Raw genomic sequence first — 21,423 nt, forward strand, 5'->3', positions numbered from 1 at the left:
TTCACCAACTTTATCCCACGCCTCCCTTGAGTTGAGGAATGCTGCTAATGTCCTGACCATATAGCAGCAGGTGTAGGGGTCTGCCTATGTACATGTAGCTTGCAAGATTGCAGCCTAATGTTGCAAGAAGACTGCAATCTGATTTGACCAGGAAAGCAAAAACAATGGGGTGTCAACAAGTAAATGGATCAATGGATAGGAGGTGGGGGTAACCCTTGGGCTTGTGTGTGTATATAATTTGTTTTTCCCCAGAGGAGCTGAGTGCCCACTGCTCCCACTGGCAGCAGATATAGTTGTGAGACCCTCAGTGCTTAAAATGAGCCTGTGAAGTTTGGGACCTGACCTACTTAATTATTGGAAAACAACAAGGTCTTTTTGCAGTGAATGTTACATGCGCTTCACTTAGTTTGTGCTATGGCTCTAATGTTTGCTAAAGAACAGATACAAACAATTAGCCGGGCCTGCTCTGATTGTCTTAGTGACAGATGGCAGACCTGCACTCAGTGCATAGAGCAGGCATCTGCTGATGCCTTGTGGAAATTTTTCTGCTGACTGTTGTGCAGAACAGTTCTGCAGATAGCAGCATATTTTCAGTTTTCTCTCTATCCCCATGGTCATGGGAATAGCAGGGTCAGTGCAGCTGAAGAGCTTAACTATGATAATCCTACTGCTTCTCCCCCCACCAATTTTATTACTATGCAACACTTGAATGAAAGCAGGATCTTTGTTGCTTTTAACATTTTAACTGCTTCCAGTGTCGTCATCCTTTGGCATCACCACTCTTGCCACAGCAGCTGTGATGTCACAAACTCAGGATAATGGGGTCAGGTGAGGAACAACCATCGTGAACAGCTGAATTAATAGGAAATACAGATTTTGTAAAGCCTGTGATGAGCTCTTAGTGGGCTTTCAGTATCATAACCCACAATAACAGCACTCTTGTCTTTCTATCAGAGGCTCTAAAAGCACTTTGCATACCCCAGGTTTAACAACTGCCCAGTGGATTAGGTTAGTATTCCCCCATTTCACAGATTTTGGTGGCGGGGGGGAGCGGGGATGACCATACAGACACAGGAAGTCATGAAGAGTCCCAAGGTCACACAGAGAATTAATGTCAGAATGGGAGCCAGGAATCCTGATTCCCAGTTTCCTGTTCTAACCACTAGATAATACTGCCCTCCCAGAGGTGGGAGTGGAACCTTGGAGTACTCTTCGTCACTGTATAATATTTTACATGCGTATAGGGGTTTTCATTATTTAATTTGTGTACTGCAGTGCTTTTCAGAGCTGTACTGTTATAGGAGAACTTTTAGTATTTCATCCTGAAAGAACCCAAAATATAAGCTCTGTAATTAGCTCTTTAAAATACGTAAGAAATGGATTTGCCATACTCAGTATCTTAATGCAGTGAAATGCGACACTGGTTTTCTCTGAGGCTGCCCTTTGGCATGCTGTAAAACAGGCAAGTGATGGATTTTCATGGGGTGTGGGAACCAAGTGTATTATAGCTTTCTATCAGACAAAATAAAAGAGAGCACGTGGCTCAGGAGCTCTCCAAGCTCCCGGAAAGAGCATCACTTAAAAGCAAAAAGATAATGGAAAGCTTTGTGAGTGATGCTGTACAAATTGCCAAGAATAGCATGCTGGCTGCTCTGAAGGTGATTGGCAGAGCTGTGTCTGGGTGGGCAGGGAAGGCTTGCATTTACCTGTGCCAGCTACTGACCCAACACACAATTATGCCTGATCTTTGCTGTCTAAAATGAAAGGTTGACAGTGGGTTGACCAGGCAATAAATCATGCTGGGAAGGAATTCACTTGCTTTTCTGGATATACCTATCCAAAACAATCCGTCACAGTGACTTTTTGTAGTCAGGAAAGTGACTGTGTAAAGATGACATTCCATCTCCTTTTTGCTAATTGCAGATCAAATTAGCTCAGTTTGCAGATCATCAGACGATCCCTCTAACTGTTGGTGCTGAAAACTCCAGCTGGTTCCCAATGGTGCAACTGTTCTTTCTGCCTCTCTTAGCTTCCCTGCTAATCAAGATTCAGCAATCAAAACAACTCTGCAGCTCATGTTGGTGCACAGTAGAATCCAGCTTGCTCTCCCAAAGCTCTGTGGCATCTGCAGGGCTAAGAAGGGCAGAAAACTTCTTCTTGACAGTAGATTCAGCAGACTGGACTCTATAGTGAGCAAAGAGGATGAAGGTCATCTTCTAACCATACATACCTGCCGATATTCTAGATATTACTTCTCCTCAGCACTGTCTTATATCATGCCTTTGCTAGTTCACTACTGTTCATCAAGCTTCTTGTTCTTCTAAAGCAGTGGTTTTCAACTTGTCGTCTGCAGACCAAGATTTCCAAATGGGTCCACACCTCCAGTTGAGATATTTTAAGGGTCCACAAATGAAGAAAGGTTGAAAACCACTGTACTAAAGGAGCCTGGTGCTGTAGCCCTCACAGCAGTATGGCTGAGTAGCTCCAGCAACAGTAAGTGGGTATCTGCACAACTGTTTGTAGCCAGATCCAGAGATGAACTATGGAGCAGGCCTTCTAGGTCATAAAATGTTAGTTTGAAGCTAATCCATTGGCATGCAGCATATCCACTTACCTGTTACTTGCCCCCACCTGCTCTTAGTAGCATTGAGATGATGTTATGATGGGTTTGGTTGTTAAGTTTGTTTTATATCCTGCTGTCACCTGATTGCAGCTGCACTTCCTCTCCCTCTACAGGCTGTTGCTAAGTCAGTCATAATGACGGACATCTGACTGACACTCTAGCTTGCTGCTGCAGCTATTTCAGGATGACTGCATGTAGACACCCAGGCTGAACATGCAATCTAGTACCTGCCAGACATACATATCCCTGAGAGACGGCTATAACTCCATCCTGGGAAATGATAACTTTGTTTAGGAAAGTCTCAGAATAAGCAAATAGAGCTAACTTTAATCTAGTTGATCGGTCAGTCAGCATTGTGCTATAGCCTATTCAGAAAGCAGTCTGATCTTGAGCATTGGGCTGCACTCTTGCATTCAGTCAACGCAGCAGTTCAGCTATCCACCTCCATGAGCGCTTTGAATGCCTACCTGGGTCTCCTAGATTAGCACATTAGATCCCAGATTTGTATGGAGAATGCTGCATGACTCTCATCCTTTTCTCCATTGAGAGTATTCCTTCCTTTAAATTAAAACTCTGCCCACAAGGAGGGGAAGACCATAGTTTATAATGATCACTAATTATTCCCAGTCATGGTCCTAGCTAAATCCAAGATGAAACTGCCCACCTTGGTACAGGTTCTTATTAACCATGAGCTATTACAAGAACTAGAGGCACTGAATAGATTCTGTTGTGTCTGTTTAGACTGCTTCCTTTGATGGATTTGTACGTGCTATCTGGCCCCTGTCCTGTGATGGGATTGCCAGCTATCTTTGCCAAGTCATATTTGTATACTTCCATGGCCAGACTGTTACAAGGTGGCTGAAGGTTTGTTTTGGGGTTTTGTTTTTTTTCTCTTATGCTCTTCCACTCCTCACTACTGATTTTTTTTGTTCAGAGTAGTTCTTGGTTCATGATAATTGGGAGAGAATCACTTTATGTCCCCTTTCTTCCTACAAAAGAGACTGGAATGAAAGAGCTTTGCTTGTGTGAACCCCTCCACTTACTGCATCCCTGGCTTTGCAAAGGGAAGTCCTGCTAAGGCAAGTAGCCTGAAGAGCACTGCTGTTATGCCCAGAAATCCATGAATTGTTGGCTATGCCAGTTTCAGTGATCTAACACTTAGAAAAAATGGAGCCATTTGTTAACCTCTGCAGGTCACAAGCGTTTGATCTGGTGCCTGTCACGTGAAAATGGGTTCAGTAAAATGAGAATTTTTATAATGATAGCAGCAATAAACATTTCTGTGCCATTTATAACTAACACTTCGTGGTACTTTCATGTTGCATCCAAAACCAAGTTGCAGCTCCAAGAATATAGAGCCCTGTGTGCTGGTGTATTTAAAGGAGTGAATTCCTCGCTGATCATAGAGCCCATCCTTTGGAAGGCGAAAGGAATTTAAGAACTTCCAGCTCCTCACTTAGTCCCCTTTCAGAATTCTGCACATAGAATTTCCTCCCCCATAGAAACTAGATGCTGTTAAGCACTTAGTCTACATGTTGTGAGGCTGTCCTCAGGCCACTTGTTCTGGAAGAATAAAGTGAGGTGGTATTGTAAACAAGGGTTCCGGGGGGGGGGGGGAGGGAAAGGACCACAATGGAGGGTTTTTTTCCTGTTCAGATATAAGCATTTGATTAACTTTAATAGGGGTCCTGTCAGGAGGACATGCTGGAAAAGTAACATACTTTGGGAAAAAAAGAGTGGGCTGGGGGAGGGGGTTCTGTCATACTGCCCTACTGCCACTCGAAAACAACTTGGGGAGGGGGGAAGGGCAAGTATGTTACAGGGAGGCCCTGTGATGACAGAGAGCCAGTGCCCAGGGTGTACGTAGTTGTGGGCAGGTTACACTGCCTATAGGGGTGGGGATGGCAGGGAGGCACGGACCTGACAGGTCATCTACTGTGAAGGCTTCTTCAATGCAGAGTTGGGTGGCTCTCTGGTCTTGCTGCAAGGCTCCAGTCTCTCCCCTAGGGGGTGGAAAATGGATAGGATGTAAGGAGTCATTGAATGGGATGAGGTTTTTGATCAATGGGGACTATTTACTTGATCAGTGGAATTTTGTAGGTTTTTCATTATGACAAGATGGAGCCTGGAGCTCTGGATAGGCACTTGGATTAATAAATGTCTCTGCTTAGGCTAGCCTTATGTTCTCATTGAACCTGATGGATGAAATGTCTATGCAAATCTGAGTCAGTGTCTCTGTCTATATTTGTAGCTGTGTTGGTCCTAGGATATGAGGCACAAGGCGGGTGTGGTAATATCTCTTATTGGACTAACTGTGGTTGGTGGAAAGGACAAGCTTTTGTGTTTCACAGTGCTCTTCCTCAGGTCTAGAGGAAGTAAAAAGATATTACATCACTCACCTTGTCTCTCTCTCTTTTAATTTTATTCAGTTCCTAGATAGCCATGTCAGCCAAAGCCATATCTGAGCAGACGGGGAAGGAGTTCCTGTACAAATATATCTGCACATCCTCAGCCATTCAGAACCGCTTCAAGTATGCCAGAGTGACGACTGACACCGACTGGGATCGGCTGACCCAGGATCATCCCTGGCTCCTGACTGAGGTAAGCACAATGACTTGCCCTTCTGCAGTGCCATTCATTGAAGCGTCTCTAAGCATTTTACAATCACTAGGCTGTACAACATACTTCCTGTGAGGTGAGTAATTACAGAGTGGGAGGTTAGATGACCTGCCTTCAAAATCACACAGTAAGTCTGATAGCTGGGACTGGAACCCATGCATCTGTCTTCTGGTCCTCTGCTCTCACACTCTAGTATGACTACTGCCAACATGGCTGTACGTTGGAGCATTGCATGCAGGTTCTCTAAAGCTGATGGCAGTGGCAGGCTGCATTGTAGAACGCTGTGCTATTGTGAAGTGTCAGTAGCTGTTAGGATCTATGCAAGGAAATGTGGAGGAAAGTCTCCCAATGTGGCAGTGGAGCACTGAGAATTGATAAAATCTGGCTTCAGTAATGCTGTATTGGTGTCAAAGAAACCTGACTGTGTTGCTGATTTGAGGGCTTGAGTGACTCCAATTAAACGAAGAAATGTCAGCAGACAAATAATCAAGAGATTGGCCCACGCTAGCAAAAAAACTTGAGCGTGAGGTACTCATGTAGCTACCGTGCTCTAGATATTTCAGTCTTCATTCCCAACAACATGCACTCTTCTGACACCCTTTCCTTACCCAAGCATTATAGAGTGGGTTGAGGATGATCATAGCATTGGAGTGACTGGCCTTCACTCTGACTAGTTTTGTGTTTCACTAAGTAGATGTGTTGAATTTCTTGTACCTGAGCAAAAACGTACGGTCAATTTGTTGCTGCTCTTTCATTTTTGTCCTGCTTCCTAGCCATGCATCTTCTCCGTAGAGCAGTGAGCATCTCTTCAGAGTTCCTTTATCTGGCTAACCTGGCTCCTTTCCAGCTATTAATTACTTTAGCCAGTGGTTAGCAGAACATGGATGTTCCATACTGTCCATTTACTTGCTGATTGATAGCACCTGCACAGTAACTAATTAAATGCTCACCACTTAGCTGCTAGAGTCTGCTGCTGGGAAATATCAGCATTATTGCTGAGAGATTTTTCAGGACTCCTAAATGAACTGTGGGCAGCACACATCCTTTTGTTGGGGTTGTTTACTGAACCCTTGAAACATCTGTGGGGTTTCAGTGTCCATCCAGCAAAGGGACACTGCTATCACCATATTACATACTGCAGTGCTTTGTTGTTGCTGTAGACCAGTGACGCTCAACCTTTCCAGACTAATATACTGCTTTCATGAGTCTGATTTTTGTCTTGTGTACCCCTAAGTTACACCTCATTTAAACTACTTGCTTACAAAATCAGACCTAAAATACAAAAATGTCACCATACACTATTACTGAAAAATTGTCTACTCTCATTTTTACCATATAATTATAAAATAAATCAGTTGGAATATAAATATTGGATTTGCATTTCAGTGTATACTTACTATATAGAACAGTATAAATATTTCATTGTATGAAATTTTAGCTTGTACTGACTTTTTGCTAGTGCTTTTTATGTAGCCTGTTGAAAAACTAGGCAAATAGCTAGATGAGTTGATGTACCCCCCTGGAAGACCTCTGGATACCCCTGGGGTACATGTACCTCTGGTTGAGAACCACTGCTCTATAACATAGATCACTAAAGCTATAGTCTGTACTGGGTGGATGAGGATGGGCAGTACAGGAGGGGAAGAGCACTGTAGAGAACTCTCTCTGCTCAGCAAAAAGTGACCTATGTAAGCTTGAGATGCGTACTTCCTTTAGGGGGAGCCTTCTGCAGCAGTCCAATAGAGAGCTACTGTGGGCCAACTGAAATGGGATACCCTTCTAATTCCAGCCTTATCCCTGGCATTGGCAAATCTCTAGTAAAGAAACGTCATGTTTGTGAGAAGTCAGATTGCATTTGCTTGCTTCTCTGGCATTGCAGGTTTCTACTTCAGTAGCAATTTTGCCTTTATAAGCCTCTGCTCACCAGGGAAGCTTTAGTTAATGATGCATTTTGCCAAAGCAATTTGCAGAACCAAGGGAATAATGAATGTTGTTCAGTGCGGATTCTCAGGGAAGGGAGAACAGCTAAACAAATCACCTTTTGATAATCTCATTATAATCACAGCTGCTCTCACAACTTTCACTCAAGGATCCCAAAGCACTCAACAAATTATCTCCCTACACCCACTACTGACACATAGCAACTTCAGAAGTGAATAAAAGGCAGTTTTTTAACAGCACAAAGCAACAAATTGTATCAGTTCAGGACAGGGAGTTAGGACGAGTCCTGTATCCAAATGAAACAGAAAGGAAATCTGATTTAGAATGTTACTGCCCAGTTGGAATTTAGTCAAGTTAAATGTCAGAACAAAAGGGAAATTGACCACAAAGTTTTTGGAGAATTCTTGGGATTGTGTTCAGTTGGCTCATAACACAGCTCTGCAAATATGAGCAAAAATCCAAGTGAGTTTTCACTGCAACCAGGATGCTTCCAGGAAGGCGTCATCTGACTCTGTCCCTCTCCTAATGCCAAAACCCCCACTTAGCTGGATTGCAGCCGTATTTCTGCCCCAGCGTTTGTTCTGTGGCTTATGATCTCTTGATATTTTTCTTTTTTTTTTGCGAACTTGGTAGTATCTCTGACCTAGTACCTAGGGAAGCACTAGTGGTGCTTTTTGCCTAGCAACCATAGTACGTTGGGTGCCGGCCAATAGGCTGAACGAACTCTCCCCCAGAACATTTGCTGCAGAGAATTTACTTAATTTAAAACTCAGTTTAATTATCTGCAGAGACTGTTTCTGCTTAACTCAAAGCTTCTGATTTTTCTCTCCCCTCATGGCTTATATTCTAGCGTCTGGTGGTGAAGCCGGATCAGCTGATAAAACGGCGTGGGAAGCTTGGATTAGTTGGAGTTAATCTTGACCTGGGTCAGGTGAAGGCTTGGCTCAAACTACGTCTGGGAAAAGAAACTACGGTAGGTATGGAGCGTATTGGCCAAGGTTATGATGGCAGATGTAGCAGTGAAGAGCTGAAACATCACTTGTATTGCTCTGACCCTTTCATACTATAAACCTGATCTTTAGTGGGCTTTGTATGTTAGTTTCTGTGTGTCAGGTTCTCCCTCTTGCATATGCCAGTGTAAGGCAGGAATAATCATTGAAGTGATGCTGATGTAAAACCAAGAGAGAGAAGAATCTGACCTATGTGTATCTACTGTTGGGAATTAAGCACCATTTGGTACCCCCCTGATGGCACAGTTAAGTCAACTTACTACCCATTATTTATATCCAGTGACTAAGCCTATCGTGAAGCACTGACAGTAGAAAAATGTGGTGAATTCCCACTGAATTCTTGTATAATTCTAAATATCTGTCCCCACTTAGGAGCCAGAAAACAGTACCTCGAAGAGCCAGCACTGCCTCTAGTGGGGGTGACTGTTTCATTTTACTGGTGCCCAGAGTAGCTGTAACGAGACTGGACTAAAAGCAATCACATCACCCCTTCATTGTTGCCAGCCAGTGTATTAGTCACTGTCTGTTGGCTGACATTGGAGTTTTATATCAGTCCTCATTTTAATTGGATGCTGTCTTGTAACTTTTTTATTCTCCTGGGAACGCTCTGACAATGATAAAGACACCTGTTATCTCAGCCTCTGCATCTCAGGAGTTGATGGAGTCATGCTTTCTGGGGGTAACCAAGGCCTTGTCGTTCCTGTGACTGATATATGCAGCTGGCTCTATCACTGAGATGCACTGCAGGGACTGCAAAGCCACTGCTGAAGGACATTGTAAAATGGGGCAGGCAGCCCCTTGAGAAACAAGGGGTGTTGACATAACTGCTGAGGATAATGCAGTAGCCATGTCTGAGTGGGCTCAGTATGGGGGCATGGGCTCATGACCCAGTATTTGTGTCTCACCCATTTTCCTAAATGTGTTGAGCCTTTAAAGGCATAAAAAATCATTCAGGGTAAAAAACGATTTAAAAAAGGATTAAATCAGCCAAGGCATTTTGTTATCCATAAAACAAACCTTTTGGAGACCTGATTATTCTATCTTCATATACATTCCTCCCCCCACGCCCTCCAAATTAATGTTCAGGGCTTGTGAAAGTGGGGGATGATACCACTAGTTGGACTGAGGCAGATTAGGCTGGCTTTAACCGTGGGTTTTGCAAGCTGCCTTACGTAGCTCTGCTGATGACCCTTACTCCTGTCCTGCAGCCCACTGACATCCCAGTCTTGGGGGTTTTGTGAGCAGAGGCTGATCACTTCAAATTGTGCACTGGTTTGGGGATCTGGACAACCGTCTAATAGTAAAGAACCACCAAACTCATTTTACATGATGACTTAAGATGGTATTTGAAACCAGGTTTCCATGTGTATGAAGTTAAAATAGTAACCAGATGTTCCTGCTAAATCTCCCATTCCTTTCCATGATCACTAATATTTATAATCATAATGTGAGCCTAGAGGACAGTTCTCTCTCCCTCCACAGCCTGTGTTTGGGGAATGGTTCCTCTCAAGCCTGCTTTTCTGGGCGGACATGAGTGTTGATCTCCTGGGTGTTGACTGCATTCTGCCTTGTTTAAACCCAGCCTGTGAACTGCTGACTTTGGCGAGGCATATGGATTGTGGCCTGTGTTGAGGGCCTGTCGTTTTTGCCGTTCATCTGAGGATAAAGCCATTCTGGTGCCTTCATTTGCCCTAGCTGATGTAAGCTGTCAGCCGGAGGCAAAGAGGACAAAAACTGACTATTCATCTGACAATAACCCTTCAAAAAATCAGCCATTAACAATGTCTAAAGAGAAAATTCGGATCCTCCTGCCCCACGCTGGACATAACACTGTGGAATGTGTTTTAGTTACTGAAGGGTTAATGAGAGGACAGTACGTGCATCTTGTGTAGCACTTAGTACTGAACTGAGTGGTGCCCTTTGGAAATATTGTGCTTCTGGGATGTGAAGTCGCAAACTACTATACATTGCAGTTTAAGTGAGACCAGCAGTCGCCATTGGAAAAGGGGAAAGCAGACTTCGTAGGTGATGTCAGTACAATGTCCTAGATTGCCAGCTTTCTGGAGAACACAGACTATGGAGATGTGGGAGCCACTGAGCTCTGAGAAGGCTCCCTGAAGCTTCCTTTGAGCGTTGAAATGCTACAGACTAGCCCAGTGGTCTTCATAGCCGCAGTAGTACACGCTGCCATGCTAAAGCATGGAGATCTTGGTTTCAGGGATACGCATTCCAACCAACAGAGGTTGTTGGGAATCAGTTTGCGTCAGAGCAACGTTAAAGACATCCTGGCGTGTGTTTCTGCCATGTCTTAGCTGTGGATACTGTGTGACGCTTTAATGGTGTGTGTCTCTCCTATCAACAGATCGCTAAAGCGACAGGTATCCTTAAGAACTTCCTGATCGAGCCCTTCGTCCCTCACAAGCAGGTGGGTATTCCAGTTAAAACACAAAGAAGTGCTCCAAAATAATCTTGTTTGGTCCAGACTGACTGCTCTTAGAGGTGGCAAAAGCAGGCACCTGAGTGGATGTCCTAAAGGTGATGATGCTGATGCATGTTGTCACTGAGAAATAGAGAGCTTTAGAATCTTTGCACAGACACAGCGATTTACAGCTGCACTGGTTGGTTGCTTTTCCTCCCCACCAGGAGGAAATCCTGCTGCAGTAAACATCACATGGGAACAGGCAATAAATTGTTCCTCCAATCTGGTGGCTGTCAAGCAGGAAGATGAAAGAGTGCTGAAGTGAGACAATTTACGTGACATTGAGGGAGATGCAGCTAGCACATAATCTTCCCCTGACTTAGTCTGTGGTGTTCGTCGTATGCTACTTTCAACATCTGAAACTGAAATTCCCTCATTTTGCCCAACTGCGGATTGTGCTGGCACCTTAACAGGCATCTGAAGCCTGTACTTCCGTTGTTGAAAATGGGAGCAGATCACAGCTAACCAAGGAGACTTTAGGTCCTGGGATATGATGTGCCCAGTGAAAGCTGTTGGGATCAAACTGGAGCATCATGTGCTAGGACCTGAAGTCTCCACAGGCTGCCCCTCCAAGCACAGCCATATAATAGTCTGTAGAATTCCCTGGGATGTATTAAGGACATCTCTGATGGACACCAACTACTCCTGGGTTGGGTTATTCAGTGAGTTAACTTGGGGACCCCTGGAAATTTAGCTAAGCAGTGCCATTGCTGGGTGTGACTTACTGGCTAATAGTCATCCCTCTGATCTGTGCCATAGGAAGAAGAGTTCTACGTGTGCATCTATGCTGCCCGCGAGGGGGACTATGTGCTCTTCCACCATCAAGGGGGTGTGGACGTGGGAGATGTTGATGCCAAAGCTCAGAAGCTCTTGGTGAGGGTGGATGAAAAGCTCAGTGCATCCGATGTGAAAAAACATCTCTTGGTGCACGCACTGGAGGAGAAGAAAGAGTAAGCAGGGATATAATTCTACATCCTATATGCCCCCAGTCCCAGTGTTCAATATGCCAGCTCTCCTTCCCCAGAGCTCTCATGTTTCAGTGGAGGAGTTGATCCTCATTTTTCTCCCTGAAGTCCTTCTCTTTATAGCTTATGAGTATGGGCAGGAATGTGCACTGCATCCCAAACAATCTAAGTTCCTTGGGGTTGTCTGTGTTTCCTGTTGAGCTGCAAAAGGCATATTTTACCATTCAGCCTTCAGCCCAAGGACAACCCTTTTCCCCCATCATTCTTTATGTAAGGGCAGGACAATTCCTGGAGTCTGATTGCTGTGTCTTGCAGGGCTTGTAAAACTACTTGAATCCAGTGGCTGATTATGGAAAAGTGTGATTCCTTGTCCTGGTTGAGCTACTTTAGATTTTATAGCCTCTCTTGATATCCAAAAGCTTATTTCAGATTGATCTTCAGATTTGAAAACTAACTATTAAGCATCTAGTTAAAGAAGATGCAGGTAACTAATCTCGTTATTCATTATTTGGAAACACAATAATTGCTGAAGGCCTTCTTTTGAGATGCACTTCATCAGGCTCTTAGATCCACTCTTGTTCACTCCTAATGACATTAAATCAGATGGAAACATCAGATCACAGTCTTGAGATAACATTTCCTCTGCAGGTTTGTGGTTCATTTTTTTTTTAGTGGGGGGTTTAAGTTGAGTCATCTGGGTCCTGAACTCTGTCATCACCCAGACATCTTCCCATGAAAATGAAATAAATTGATAGGCGGTAGCTTCTCCACAGACAAAGATGATAAAGGAACTGGGACAGGCTCTTCTATATCAGTTGTGTCTACCTGCTCTAATGAATTTATGTATTTTAATTTTTGTGCAGTGTCCTGGCTAGCTTCATATCTGGCCTTTTCAACCTTTACGAAGACTTGTATTTCACGTACCTGGAGATAAATCCACTAGGTAACTCTGATGTTTTGGGGAGAGGGTTTGTTATAGAAGTGGATGGGTGAGATTTTGTGGCCTGCATTGTGCAGGAGGTCAGACTAGATGATCATAATGGTCCCTTCTGATCTTAAAGTCTATGAGTCTAATCACTGCAGGGTTGCTTTGTTTGTTGAACAGTGATATTTTGTTCATCCTTCCACATTATATACAGATCAAAGTAATACCTAAGCAAAAGTGATCCAAAAATGTCATAGGTTTTGTATGACTAGTTAAATATATACCTCTGAAATAGACTGTATACTGCATGTGTTAATTTCTAGCAGTATAATTGTCTGAGGCAAATAGGAAGTTTTGTTGGGTGAATCTTGGGTAAAGCTGACGCCCTGCACAGAAGGGAATCAGATCATTTTCAGAAGATATCTCTAGTGATGTAATTGGCCTGGTTTGGCTACAGAATACTCTGAATGGCTTAAAGAAAACAATGGGAAGATCCCTGCATGGTAATTTTCGTGCAAGCAGACTGTGGTTTTCATACAGGTTTTTAAAATTCTCTGTTGTAGATTTTGGTGTACTAATGTGTGTTCCTTATGGGTAACTTGCACCCATCGGTGACAAAGTGATCTATATGTATCAAACAGACACTCCGAATTTTGTGGTGTCCATTTGCCATGGATAGTGGAATTAGACCCTCCCCCCCACAAAAAAAAAAGATGGGGGGACTTAGTGGGTATAGACCCTGGGATGGCTCTCTGTATAGAGGTGACCTTCACCAAAAGTCAGTAATATAAAGATAGAACCAAACAGCCCACCAGTCCTAATATAGAAATCATCACAAAATATCCAGTTAGTGGGGAATCCATATTGTTAATCCATGCATAAGGATGTACAAGCAAAAGACTAACTCTGGTGAATCTCTTAATACAGTTGTGACTAAAGATGGTGTCTATGTTCTGGATTTGGCTGCAAAGATTGACGCTACAGCTGACTACATCTGCAAAGTGAAATGGGGGGATGTGGAGTTCCCCCCTCCCTTTGGCAGAGAGGCTTATCCAGAGGCAAGTAAAGAATCCACCGTTGCACAGTTAACGAGAATTCATTCTCCATATACATAGGTTAAAGTGTGCATGACACAGATGGGGCTTTCCTTTCTTATACAGCCCTGGCACCATAGTTCATGTTGCTGAGAGAGCTGACCTGGTAAGCACTAGGTGTGGACCATAGCTTCTGGTAGTGCTTACATTGTTATTCACGTAATACCAGTAACAGTACTCCTTGCTGTAGCCATTTTTCATCACTACATGGATCTTCCTTGGGCTCTTCTCTTCTCTCTCATTTAGAATTTTTATCTTCCTTATTAACTGGAGGATCAAATTTAACCGTATTGAATTAAATGACAGGTATGCTACTGTGTGTGGTGGGGTTTTCATGTGTTTTAATATTGTGCAAGTGTTGTCTGTGTTGAAAGGGCAGCCCCTACCATATTGGCTAACCATAGCTGATTACTGTGCCATATCATGCTTATGGTGCTTCTAGAGTCAATGGTCACTCAGCATTTCTGTTTATCTCTCACGCACACGCGCACACACACTCTCAGGAGTTATAACTCATGTAAAATCTCTGTCTGGGCTGAAGTCTGATGTGTTGATCCAAGAAGAGAATTTTCCTTTATCAGACTTTGAAATAAAATATTACATCTGAAACCAGTTGCTGGTCTGCAAAGTCAAGAACAAGAAAAAATTGGGTAGGATTTTTAAAGCACCTTAAGAATACAAATTTCACTGGAAGTCAACAGAACTTGTGCTCCAAAGTTGCTTAGGCACTTCTAAAAATCCCACCCCATATATACATAGGGGCTTCCACCAGCATCCAAGATTGATGGGTGTGATGCACACTCACTAATTATGCAAAAACTTCTTTCAGATGCTTGGCCTGGCACTTCTGGAAGACTTGTCTGTTGTTCAGACCATTCCCTTTTAATAATCCTAACGATGCTTACATTGGGAAAGATTTTTTTGTAATATGGCCAAGAAATCCATTTAGATATTTCCCCTGCCATGTAGCTTGCTGGGTGCCAACACTTAATTCAATTTGCTCTTTAATGGATTCATTTAATTTCAGCCTTTCTGAATCATCCCCCTGCAGCTCACTCTGAAGGTTATTACATCTCTGTGCTCATTGGGAATGTTAATGAGCTCCCATTACAGTGCTTAGTGTGCCTGCCTGTTGTGATGGGAGCTTTCAAAATTGAGCATGGGCAGCAAAGTAAAATTCCCATCTTGAAATGACAGAACAAATACAGACAGAAATTTAAATTGCAGTGCAGCCCAGTCAAATTATAACTGGCTCTGCATGATTCTCCCAAAGGCTCTTTACCTACACGTGGGCGCTTTTAACTCCTACTTGGTAAGGAGGAACGTACTGTCCAGTAACCAGATGACAGTGGAGATGGTTGGGGTTGACAGTTTTCACAGGCAGTAATTTTAATTTGTTTCACATTGGTCAGTGGTGAGATCTATTACCCTCTGATGTTGTCCCTCAGAGGGAAGTGGTGTAAGCCTCATCTGCAGGGACATTTTAAAACTGGACTGGACAAGGCCCAGGAGAACAGCCCTGCCTTGCCCTGCCTCTGCGGGGATGGGATTAGATGAGACTGAGTAGCTCTCTTCCACTTCTGATTTCTAGGCTTCTGGCTAGAAATACAAATAGATGGGGTGTTGCTGTAGCCTGGTGTTGCTGTAGCCTGGTGTCCAACAACAAGAATTAAAAGGCACTAGGACATATGTGGTGGGCCTGACTTTCAGAAGTTCTGAGCACCCACAATTTCAGTTTAAGTCAAGGTGAGCTGCAGGGGCTTGGCACCTCTGGAAATCAGGCCCAGTTTCCCTAACCCAGCCTGCTCCACAAGGAGAGTGCAGTCACCTTCCAAAACATTTGTGCTTGTCTGTCTGCAGGAAGCCTATATCGCTGATCTGGACGCAAAGAGCGGAGCCAGCTTGAAACTGACTCTTCTCAACCCCAAGGGGAGGATCTGGACCATGGTGGCTGGAGGAGGGGCATCTGTGGTTTACAGGTACCACGCACGTTTCTACAGGGGGCAGAGGACTCTAACCCCAGAGAGCTCCCAGTGGAAAATAATTGATGCAGCTTTTGGAAAAGGGAGTTTTCCTAGTGCAGCAGCTCCCAAGCCATGTGTGCTTGGGAGTAGGGGTGGCTAAAAAACAAGAATTCTGTTTCATGAAAAATGTTGGTTTTTATAACCAAGGCCTGTCTCATTTTTTTTCACAAAAAAGTTTGACACACACCTCGGAGTAGCCAATAGCTCTGTAGTTAGGGCACTCATCTGAGATGTGGGAGACCCATACTCAAGTGTCCAGTCTGCCTGAGTGAGATGAGGGAATTAAAGCTGGGTCTCCCAAATCACAAGTGGGTGCCTAACCCCATGCTATTGGCTATTCTGGGGCAGGTCTGTCTCTTTCTTCTCTTTCTTATTTTGATCAGAAATTTCATACTGGACCTGAGAAACCTTCCTGACAAAAACTTAGTTGAAACTGATGCATTTCATCATAACCGAAACTTTTAGTGGAATTAACATTTTCCAGTGGAAAAAAGTTTTGTGGAAAAACTCCTGACCAGCTGTATTTGGGTCCTGTTTAGAATCAGGACCAGCTGCCATGAGGCAATATGTTCGTGTCCTTGTTACAGTACTGAATACAATTATGGGAGGTGGGTAAACCTATAAAGCGGGCTTTAAGCAGTGCTCTCAGAAGAGGAATCCAAGCCCAACCTAAAGGACTCCCCCCTAGCACCTCCCTGTGGCCTTCTTCAAAACCTCTCTTCCCATCTCTAGTTTGAAGAATGGAGTCTTGGCTGAGGCAGTCTCCAGCACGCTCCCAGACTTCACTGAGGAGCCTGCAGCACCTCCCAGGCTCTGCTAGGGCTTTTCTGACCTCTGCCTGGTTGTGAAGTAGATTTTTCTCTGCCTTTTGGAAGGGAAGAAGCTAGTTGAATGTTATGTTTATAGCATCAGAGGGGTAGCCGTGTTAGTCTGGATCTGTAAAAGTGGCAGAGAATCCTGTGGCACCTTATAGACTAACAGACGTTTTGGAGCATGAGCTTTCATGGGTGAATACCCACTTCGTTGGATGCATGTAGTGGAAATTTCCAGGGGCAGGTATAAATATGCAAGCATGAATCAGGCTAGAGATAGCAAGATTAGTTCAGTCAGGGAGGATGAGGGCCTCTTCTAGCAGCTGAGGTGTGAACACCAAGGGAGGAGAAACTGGTTTTGTAGTTGGCAAGCCATTCAGTCTTTGTTTAATCCTGAGCTGATGGTGTCAAATTTGCAGATGAACTGAAGCTCAGCAGTTTTTCTTTGGAGTCTGGCCCTGAAGTTTTTTTTTTGCTGCAGGATGGCTACCTTTAAATCTGCTATTGTGTGTCCAGGGAGGTTGAAGTGTTCTACAGGTTTTTGTATATTGCCATTCCTAATATCTGATTTGAGTTCATTTATCCTCTTACTTAGGGACTGTCCAGTTTGGCTGATGTACATAGCAGAGGGGCATTGCTGGCATATGATGGCGTATATTACATTGGTGGACATGCAGGTGAATGAGCCGATGATGGTGTGGCTGATCTGTTTAGGTCCTGTGATGGTGTCGCTAGTGTAGGTATGCGGGCAGAGTTGGCATCGAGGTTTGTTGCATGGAGTGGTTCCTGAGCTAGAGTTACTATGGTCCAGTGTGTAGTTGCTGGTGAGAATATGCTTCAGCTTGGTGGGTTGTCTGTGGGCGAGGACTGGCCTGCCTTCCAAGGCCTGTGAAAGTGAGGGATCATTGTCCAGGATGGGTTGTAGATCACTGATGTGTTGGAGAGGTTTTAGCTGTGGACTGTATGTGATGGTCAGTGGAGTTCTGTTTGGTTTCTTTCTTGGGTTTGTCTTGCAGTAGAAGGCCTCTGGGTACACGTCTGGCCCCTATTGATCTGTTTCCTTATTTCCTTGTGCAGGTATTGTAGTTTTGAGAATGCTTGATGATGATTTTGTAGGTGTTGGTCTCTGTCTGAGGGGTTGGAGTAGATGCGGTTGTATCTCAGTGCTTGGCTGTTGACAATGGATTGTGTGGTGTGTCCAGGATGGAAACCGGAGGCAGGAAGGTAGGCATTGCAGTCAGTGGGTTTTCGGTATAGGGTGGTCATAACATGTGATCGTCACTTATTTGTACCATGGTGTCTAGGAAGTGGACCTCCCATGTAGATTGGTCCAAGCTGAGGTTGATGGTGGGGTGGAAGCTGTTGAAATTGTTGTGAAATTTTTCCATGGTTTCCTGCCAATGGGTCCAGATGATGAAGATGTCATCAATGTAGTGTAGGTAGAGAAGGAGTGAGAGTCGACGAGAGCTGAGGAAGCATTGTTCCAGTCACCCATAAAAATGTTGACGTATTGTGGGGCCATGCAGGTGCCCATAGCGGTGCCACTGGTCTGGAGGTATATATTGTCATCAAATTTGAAATAGTTGTATGTGAAGATAAAGGCACAGAACTCAGCAGCCAGTTGTGCTGTGGCATCATCAGGGATACTATTCCTGACGGCTTGTATTCGATGTGTGTGTGGGATGTTTGTGTAGAGAGCCTCTACATCCATGGTAGCTAGGATGGTGTTTTCTGGAAGGTCACCAATGCATTGTAGTTTTCTCAGGAAATCAGTGGTGTCATGGAGATTGCTGGGAGTGCCAGTGGTATAGGGTCTGAGTAGAGATGTTTAAAGCAGTGACTCCCTCGTAGTGGTCATTGGTTTATTTTGTTTTGTCTGGTCTTCTGTCCCACAGCCTTGTATCTCAAAGGGCTTTGGGAAATGTATTTGGGATTAATCATGTGGAAAGTATCTTTGTTTTTAGGAAATACTCTGGCCACTCATACTCCTTCTGACCACCCCCTCTACCCCTGCTTCCTCCACCAGAGTGTTCGTGAAGTTTTACTAGGGCTTGTGAAGTGCCTTCGAAGAATATTTAGTATTTCCAAGTGATCTTTTGTGTCTTCCTTACAGTGACACCATTTGTGACCTGGGGGGTGTAAATGAACTGGCAAACTATGGGGAATACTCTGGAGCCCCTAGTGAGCAGCAGACATACGACTATGCAAAGACCATTCTCTCCCTCATGACTCGGGAGAAGCACCCAGAGGGTAAGAAAGCGCATCTGGGATTTAGACTCTAGAGATTACAGTCAGATCTGTTACAGGAACTCTTCCAGAGCAGTCTAAGGAGATCAGCTATCCAGTTGTAGCAGCAAAAACACTGAATGGATTTGAGCTGCTATCATGTTTGAATGTCTGAACAGCTTACTGAGGTGTGGCATAGCCTCCCAAAGCAAGCAGTAGAAGCTCCAGCAAGTGGAATGTTCAAAACATTAGACAGTGTCTTATTGTGGCCTGTTAGGACAGATGATTGGCACCTAATGGGTCTCCTCCCATGAAAGTTAGAGATGACAAAAGCCAATATCTTTGGAATGGTAAATAACACAAGTGTGGACCCTCCAGCTCTTATCAGAAAACTTTTTACTTTGCTATTGCAGGCACAAATCCCACTTCTTATCAAACATCTCCCAGAGTCTGGCTAGCCATTCTGTACAGAGCTGTGGCTAGCATCCAGAACTGAGAGACCCTTTCACTGTCTCTGCCGCCTCGTAAGCAGCTTAACACTTAAGATTGTGTCATGCCAGTGTTCTAACAGCTGTTCGTTATTCTCCTCTTTTTCCCAAAGGCAAAATCCTGATAATTGGAGGCAGCATTGCTAACTTCACCAATGTGGCAGCCACCTTTAAGGTAGCCTATGATTCTGAAACACAAGGAAATGTATCCTGTTGGGTATCATCAACACACATCCCATGCTCCCAACTGGTCTCCTTTTTGGCAGTCTCAGCAGAGAGGCTAAGGGCTGAGTGAACTTCCCTCTGTTCCACAGACACTGTCTATCTCGACCAGGTTGGAATATGTGTTGGAGGGAGGCTGCATGATCTGATTCTTGCATTGCTTATGCAGTACTATTTCCAAGAGTATTTAAGTCACTCAGCAGAGTGAAGGAAAGGCTGCACAAAGGACCCAGGTGTGATACCTAGTCTCTCGCTCCCTGGGCTGGCAGGGTTTCAGGATTAATGCTCTGCACCATAGTGCATTAGACCCTAGTTCAATCCCCAGTCTCATGCCCCAGCACAGACAGGATTGACAGGGCACCACAGAAACAAGCCACTTGGGAAGGTGTTCGAGTGTCCCCTTCTGGCCAGTTATGGAGAGTGTCTGATGGGCTCTGATCCAATACGGCCGTGAACATGGTTTTCAAAGAGTATAAAGCAGGAGGAGGTGTTCTGAATTCCAAGAGGAATGTGGAAGACGGGAGAGAGAGGACCTCTCTCCACTAATAGACACTCATATGTTCTGTTTTAGGGTATTGTGAGAGCCATTAAGGATTACCAGGGCCCTTTGCAAGAGCATGGTGTGAGGATCTTTGTACGGAGAGGAGGCCCTAACTACCAGGAAGGGTTGCGCGTCATGGGTGAAGTGGGTAAGGAAACTCAACCAACCACTTAAGCTTCATTTACTTTGTTGTCGTTTTTCTTGTGTCTGTTGCTCTTTCTTCAAACCTTGACATGCGGCCTCATTGGAGAATCACTTGGGTCTTTTCCCCAAGCCTGATTGGGTTTTGTGTATGCTTGTTTGCAGGAAAAACCACCGGGATCCCAATCCATGTCTTTGGGACAGAGACCCACATGACAGCCATTGTAGGCATGGCACTCGGCCAGCGACCTATCCCTAATCAGCCTCCTGCAGCAGCCCACACCGCTAACTTCCTCCTCAATACCAGCGGTAGCTGTTCTGTGAGTCTTCCAGCCACAGGGATCTTCTTTGTTTTGCTCTGTGTGAAGAAACCTTTCTTAGAAAACAGTGAGAAGAATAATGACAGCAGGGTTCTAATCCCCCAGAGTCCTATGGACTGGTCAGGCTTAATGCCATAAGACTTTCAGGGCTGGCTGTCCCCTTGCTGTTGCTCTCCTAGGCCATATCCAGGCTGTGCTTGAAACGCTTTTGGCTACAACTTATTGTAATCTGTACAGCACGATCTGGCCAACACCAAAAGTAAATCTCTTCCCAGGGAAATCTGGCAGCAGCAATCATGATTAAATTCATGTTCAGCTAACTCGTATATCATTCCTTCAAGCACAGGGGGTTGGTTCTCTCTTAATAGAGGAAATGTGTTGGTTACAACTTCTTCTCTTGGACTGAGGTGCTTTTTGTCTTTCAGCCCTGAGAACATTGCCAGGGAAGCTTAATACACAGTAAATATACTCTGCAATGCTCAGTAAACTGGAGTAGGCTGTCTCACTGTACATCCATACTCTGACTTTAATTTAATTTATTTTATGGTTTAAATCCACTATTAAAAGAATTACAGATATCTATGTGAAAAGTGACATTATGTGCAATATGAACCTTTTTGCCTGCCATAATGTAGGATATGATTCAAAGCCCTCTTGAAGTCAATGGAAAAACTCCCAGTGACTTCACTGGGCTTTAGATGAGGTTCCTACCAATACGAACTGACCCCATTTCACATCTGGCGTCACTACCTTGACTCTTTTTTGCAAGCCTCTAGTACAACCCAATAAAAATTACTACCTAAAAATGTGGCATTACTTCTTGGGAAACAGTCTAACCCAGACTTCCAGATGTGTGGGGTTTTAACAGCCCATGGAGTCCTGGCATTAGAACAAGGTTTGTGCCTGTTTCCACCCATCTGGCCAATCTTGCAGTGAATCCTCCTAATACCAAACTCACTTCTGCAGCAAATCAGCAATGTCTCAAACACAGGA

The 21,423-nt window shown here is 44.3% G+C and overlaps 1 protein-coding gene across 10 annotated transcripts in view; it reads left to right on the plus strand.

The window, feature by feature from the left end:
- Positions 1-21,423, plus strand: part of ACLY (ATP citrate lyase) — a 45,872-nt gene that overhangs the window by 8,509 nt on the left and 15,940 nt on the right. For 5 of the 10 annotated variants that reach the window (XM_032788998.2, XM_032788997.2, XM_032789001.2 and 2 more), the window contains 11 exons: positions 5,053-5,224; positions 8,034-8,156; positions 10,556-10,618; positions 11,432-11,622; positions 12,501-12,580; positions 13,490-13,620; positions 15,517-15,635; positions 18,606-18,742; positions 19,320-19,381; positions 20,000-20,117; positions 20,276-20,430. In XM_032788998.2, the coding sequence (XP_032644889.1) occupies positions 5,066-5,224; positions 8,034-8,156; positions 10,556-10,618; positions 11,432-11,622; positions 12,501-12,580; positions 13,490-13,620; positions 15,517-15,635; positions 18,606-18,742; positions 19,320-19,381; positions 20,000-20,117; positions 20,276-20,430 (1,338 nt within the window). In that variant the 5' untranslated portion in view covers positions 5,053-5,065. Of the gene's footprint in view, positions 1-2,029; positions 2,209-5,052; positions 5,225-8,033; positions 8,157-10,555; positions 10,619-11,431; positions 11,623-12,500; positions 12,581-13,489; positions 13,625-15,516; positions 15,636-18,605; positions 18,743-19,319; positions 19,382-19,999; positions 20,118-20,275; positions 20,431-21,423 lie in introns of all 10 variants that reach the window. The other 5 variants (XM_075059744.1, XM_075059748.1, XM_075059745.1 and 2 more) reach the window with 2 other exon arrangements.

Source organism: Chelonoidis abingdonii, chromosome 21 (assembly GCF_003597395.2).
Source record: "Chelonoidis abingdonii isolate Lonesome George chromosome 21, CheloAbing_2.0, whole genome shotgun sequence".
In the NCBI taxonomy this organism is placed as follows: Eukaryota; Metazoa; Chordata; order Testudines; family Testudinidae; genus Chelonoidis; species Chelonoidis abingdonii.